Source organism: Aulonocara sp. 'chitande type north' Nkhata Bay, linkage group LG4 (genome assembly GCF_057382095.1).
Source record: "Aulonocara sp. 'chitande type north' Nkhata Bay isolate Kocher_YH1m ecotype deep benthic linkage group LG4, A_spYH_male_GT1.1, whole genome shotgun sequence".
NCBI classification, from domain to species: Eukaryota; Metazoa; Chordata; class Actinopteri; order Cichliformes; family Cichlidae; genus Aulonocara; species Aulonocara sp. 'chitande type north' Nkhata Bay.
This window is the reverse complement of record NC_141347.1, coordinates 18,758,447-18,764,446: the sequence shown is the minus strand read 5'-3', so window position 1 is coordinate 18,764,446 and position 6,000 is coordinate 18,758,447. Positions and strand designations below refer to the sequence as shown.

General features: G+C 35.6%; 1 gene segment (V, D, J or C); it reads right to left on the bottom strand.

Moving 5' to 3' along the window:
* Positions 1 to 478: 478 nt before the first annotated feature.
* LOC147332376 (Ig heavy chain V region 5A-like) lies at positions 479 to 904 on the bottom strand. The segment is given in 2 exon segments: positions 479 to 780; positions 862 to 904. Coding segments are annotated over 2 exon segments (345 nt in total).
* Positions 905 to 6,000: the final 5,096 nt, after the last annotated feature.

Genomic DNA, 6,000 nt, shown 5'->3' with positions numbered 1-6,000 from the left:
GCTGGTTCTGGCCTGGAGACTCCGCAGTCTCCAGGCTCATGTTGATGGAAGTGGATTCACTACAACATCAGCTGTTGCTTAAAAACAGGAACTACAGCAGTAAACATTTTATGAGGCATCCAAAACTCCATAACAAAAAACTAAACTCCAGTAACACTAATCCTCAACATGGTGAATGATGGACGTATCAAAAAGGGTTTTCCATACAAAAAACAATTATATAAAAAAGTAATCAAACACCACTGACAGAATAAGGAACAACAGGGTGTTTGCCCACAGCCAAGCAAAAACAAGAATTCATAATTAGACTATTTGATCTTGGCATTATGATGTTTATGATTTAGATTTCATGGTGTTACTATGACTCTTGAGGAAAAGAATAAACAGCAGAATCCTCTGATGCCGTCTGCAGATTCAGCTCCTTTCTGCTGTTTTCTCTGGAGATGGTAAACTTGTTCAGGTCTGCTGATGTTTTGTGTTACTGTGACTCTCTGGCACAGTAACACACAGCAGTGTCTTCAGGCTGCATATTCTGTCCATTTAGAGTCACTGTCTTGCTTGAAGTGTCTAAGTCAATGCTGAACTTATTTTTCAGTGAGTCTTTATAGTGAGAACCCCCAGTGTATTTCATCCCAATCCACTCCAGTCCTTTCCCTGCAGGCTGTCGGATCCAAGGTGTGTAGTAGCCAAGAGAATAAGAGACCTGACAGGTGATGGTCAGATGCTGACCTGGCTGCACAATCACAGAGGGTGGCTGTGTCAGCTGCTCACACTTCACACCTGTGGAGAAAACATGTTTTATGTAGTAAAAGTAAGAATCACTGTGCTGTGATCATAGTGTTTGTGTTCAGTGAGACTCACAGGATCCAGCAGCCAGCAGCAGCAGCAGAGCTACAGAGAACATGTTGGTGCTCAGTATGATCTGATGGGAGCTTCTCATCTTCTTCTGTGACTGACAGCATGATATCAGACTTTATATCAGCCTGTGAGGAAGTTTGATTTGCATACAGATGGATGCTGACAGATTATAAGAGAAAACAGATTGCACTGTGGCATTGAGTAGTAAGAAAAAGATATGATGATATGATTCATTCATGTTCAATTTTAGTATTTTAAACTTCTAGATTTCTTGTAGAAATATAAAAATATTTTCTAACATGTTTGACAAAAAGTTTATTCAGAAAATCAAACACTGCAAAGTCAGCTACTCACCTTTTAGCATGCATTTGTATGTGCATATTTATGCCGGTCGTTGTGTATCTGGCACAGTAACACACAGCACAGTGCTCTGGTATTAGTCTGTGCATGCTGCTGACATATCCGTCTGCAAGTGCATCACTTTGTATCAATCCCATTGATTAAAATGCAAAGCATATTTACCAGATTTCTTAATTATGAAGTACATGCTTATTCTAAGCACCTTTGGATTTTTTTTCTTTATCATATGTAAATATCTCATATATAAATGCTACTTTGCTTTTAATGAGAAATTGATGGTCTATTGATCCAAGAGTATCTGCACAGGTTTTTGGTGGACTGTAGATTGCACTGGTGCCTCTTTATAGGAATGTTGTACTAACTGATCAGTCACACCTGTGAAGAAAACATGTTGAATATAATTCTTACAGAAGTAACGGTGTGTAGTGTCCATGCTGTCAGTGTTTCTGTTCAGTGGGACTCACAGGATCCAGCAGCCAGTAGACGTAGAGCTAAAGAGAACATGTTGATACTGAAAGTGATCAGCTTCTCAGTTTTTGCTGCAACCAGCAGCAATAAATCAAGTTTTTATATCAGTCTGGGTGAGGCTTACTTTGCATATAGAGACACTGATAGATTATTAGAGAAATATCGATTGGTCAGACCAAGAAAGGGAAATGATAAGATTTATCAACGCTGATTCCATTATTGATATTACTTATCGATTCTCATTTGGTTGTCATTGGTTCTACTTTGAGAGTCACCACCATCTCTAAGCAGCATATCAAAAATGCTTGCATTTTTTCTCTTTATTAATGCAAGCAAATAACTGTTATTTAGTGTTTTGATACTAAAGGGTTGATACATGCAGCACTGACACTGCTGAAAGGCAGTTCTTATATATTATTATTTTTATATATTCAGATATTCATAAACATTATACTTATATATTAATACCATATTATTTGTTTTTGAATCATCTCTGTGTACTGACTGTATCTGTGTGATTTATTGTACATACTATGGTGGAACAAAATATATATAATAAAAATACCCAAATTAATTCTATTTAGTCTGAACTGAATTAATGCTGATTAATGCATTTCAGATGGTGTTTCTTCACAATGTTGTTGATGTTGAACAGCAGTTAATTCATTTATGTTGATGTAAACTGCAGAAAGCAAGTTCTCCATGTACTTGGACAACATTTATTCCTCATGTGTCACTGTGGCTCTGGAGCACAATAATAAAAAGAGTGTAGATTTCATTTTTTTTATTATTATTATTATTATTATTATTATTATTATTATTATTCCTGTGTTTATAAAGGCAGCCTGTTCATAGGGTAGTCTCTGAATAAGAATCCAGAGCTTGTACAAATCAGTCTGTGAGATTCTCCAGACTTTTGAATGACTGGTTCAGATTCTGTCAGAGTCTGACCATGAATACATGTCAAGTTAAATAGTTTGAAAACACAAATAAATGTTGTGTAATGTTAGGGCCTATAAATGTTTTTATGTGCCCAGCATAATAAGTGTCTATACTGCCTTTTGAACTACAGATGACTGTTTAAATACCTTGAAATATATCACTGATAAATTGATGAGCAATAAAATAAATGTTTCGAGGAGCAAGGGGAAATCATTTCGTATTTACAGCACTTGTTTTGGAGAAATGTAATTGCAGTGTCACTGCCTCAGTCAGACTCGAAGGATTCAGCAACAAACAGCATCAGCAGAGCTACAGGTGAACTGATGGGAGCTTCTTCTGTTCACAGCTGTTACATCTAACATCACTCTTTATAAGATTCTGTGAGGAAGTTTCCTTTGGATGCAGACTGGCAATGACAAATTATTATAGTGATATGAATTCTCCTGTCACTAATAGTTAGAGATTGCTGTCAAGGTGCAAAAATTATTTGGTGCATACACAAAAAAATGTAATTCACAACACTAGCTCAAAGATATTTGACCTTTTTTATATCACTGATGAAATTCAAAACATTTAGATAAAGCAAAAGAAAAAAGTTACACTTACACAGAGATGAGCACAATGTTTCTGTCAGTATGTAGACGTGTATTATTTTGTAAAGGTGAATGCTCTCATTTTTTCAGCAAAGCAAATTTAACTACAGGAATAATAATTTTAAAAGGGCAAATTTTGATTTTTTTTTTTTTTTTTTTTTTTTTTTTTTTTTGATGAATTGAGTTTTTGTACAGCGTTTCTTCCTCTTGTGTCACTGTGACTCTCGAGCACAATAATAAACAGCTGAATCTTCAGTCGTCAAGCTGTTCATCTGCAGATACACCTGCTTTCTGTTGTTGTCTCTGGAGATGGTAAACCGGCCTCTGACTGACTGAGAGTAGTAGATGTTGCTACTATCATCCTCAATATAAGCAACCCATTCCAGTCCTTTCCCAGCAGCCTGTCTGATCCAAGCTGCATCAATATTACTGCTGAACCCTGAGTATGTACAGGTCAGTCTGTGTGAGTCTCCAGGCCTTTTAACCACTGATTCAGACTCAGTCAGCGTTTGACCCTCAGTACCTAAAAGTGTTTAGATTTCATTAGTGCAATCAAATTTTCTTTCCATAGTTTTATTTATCCAATTAATTAGTTTGCTCTTACCAGCTGAGAAATTCAACAGAAAAAGAAAAAATATTAAATAAAAAGGTCTGATCATTGTAACAGTTGTTGTTGCTGTTGTCCCGTCTGCAGAGTGTATGTTGAGCCTTTGTGTTTTGTGCTGTGATATATATCAAGAGAGTGAAGATAACAGTTTTGCATTGTCTCCTCCTCTTTTCAACACATTTTAATTCATGAGGCATAATTTAAACTGACGATATCATGAACAATAAAGACACTAAAAGTTATATAATATGACAGAATAAAAATAATCTACAATCCATTCATGGTCTTAAAGCTCCCCCTCTTTTGGTTTCATGATATAACTGTTCAGGCACTTTTTGTGTGTGTTTTCTTCAGGTCATGCTGAACACAGTTCTAATACAAGTAACCATGTGTAGTGTCCATGCTGTCAGTGTTTGTGCTCAATGAGGTTTTTTTATTATTATTATTCATTAAAAGCTTTTAACACAATCATAAATTTTGATATTTACACTTGAAAATAGGAAAACCTACCCACCTGCTTTCTGCTGTTGTCTCTGGAGATGGTAAACCGACCTCTGACTGACTGAGAGTAGTAGATGCTCCTACCATCATAATGTATCCATGAAATCCACTCCAGTCCTTTTCCAGGAGCCTGTCTGACCCAAGCAGCATGAAAATCACCACTGAACCCTGAGTATGTACAGGTCAGTCTGTGGGAGTCTCCAGGCCTTTTAATCACTGATTCAGACTCAGTCAGTGTTTGACCCTCAGTAGTTACAGACAAACAGGAATAATTAGTGACTGTTTAGTTGTTTAGTTTCTATATTTCAGGTATATAACTTGTCTATCATAATGTTTGCAATAGAAATGTGCTGTCCTTACCAGCCCAGTAAACTGACACTTTAAAAAAAACAAAGGTAAACCCAGGACAGTTCATTGTAAAAGTCATGTCCCTGAGCTCAGTCTACAATCAGAGGGGCCGATGGCAGCCTCGCTTCTGTCAGTCTGCCCCAGGGCAGCTGTGGCTACAACTGTAGCTGCCTCCACCAGTGTGTGAATGTGAGAGTGAATGAATAGTGGAATTGTAAAGCGCTTTGGGTGCCTTGAAAAGCGCTATATAAATGCAATCCATTATTATTATTATATTAGTCAGGTAAATCTTATAAATGTACAAATTATGGTCTTTATTTATTACATAATATGTAATAATTTGCTCTAGAAATGAATTTCTGATACATTAGTAAAAATCTCCATATGTAATAATTATTAAACACATGCTCTATGAAGATAATAAAACTGTGGGAACATTATGACTTGTTACTGTTAAAGCTCAAAGGCAGGAAGAGTCTCTAGGCCTGGTATGGAAGCAAAACAAACACACACACACACACTCAAACGTGTACACAGGGAAACAAGGAGCAGATCACACCAACAAGCAACCACAAACACTCCGATAGTCAAAGAGAACTTATAAAATTCATTAAACCCTCAAAAAACACATGAGCCCTGGGTCCCCACACCCAGGCCTATGACAACTTAACAAAAATCCAAACATTAAAGATTAAATTTAAACAAAACCTAAATAAATTCAAACAGAATTCAAACTCTGATATATTTAACATTTAAAAACTAAAAGTCAGCGCAATATTCTAGGAAAAGGATTTATGCATTTTTTAGGAATATTACATTTTTTTTGTTGTTTGTTTGTTTTTTATACCAAATGAGTAAAGATTACATTACAGAAACATTATCTTTTATTAGTGTTAGTGTTAGTGTTGAGTTATTTAGTGTTTAATAAAGTAGATAACATATTCTCATCTAAATATGAAAGTACAAAATGAAAAGATGAAAGATGTCATATGCAGCTGTAAAAGATCTAAAACTGAGCAGCATACGCAGGGTTTACAAGGTACAATCATCTAAACAGAACACTGCTTTCACATTTGAACATATGAAGATGTGATTGAAGAAATACTCCTTCTTTCCACCTATATTATATATATTATATATTATCTATATATTTTATATCTGTATTGTATGTATTTACCTATTTTCATTATTCTAAAGTACATGACTTTTTTAATTGTGCAAACCTATATCAGTAGCCTTAGAGCTCCTCCTCTGGCAGCTTCATATAAATGTTAAACCAGTGAAGGGTTTTTGTACAGGTCTCTTCATGGTTTCTGTTACTGT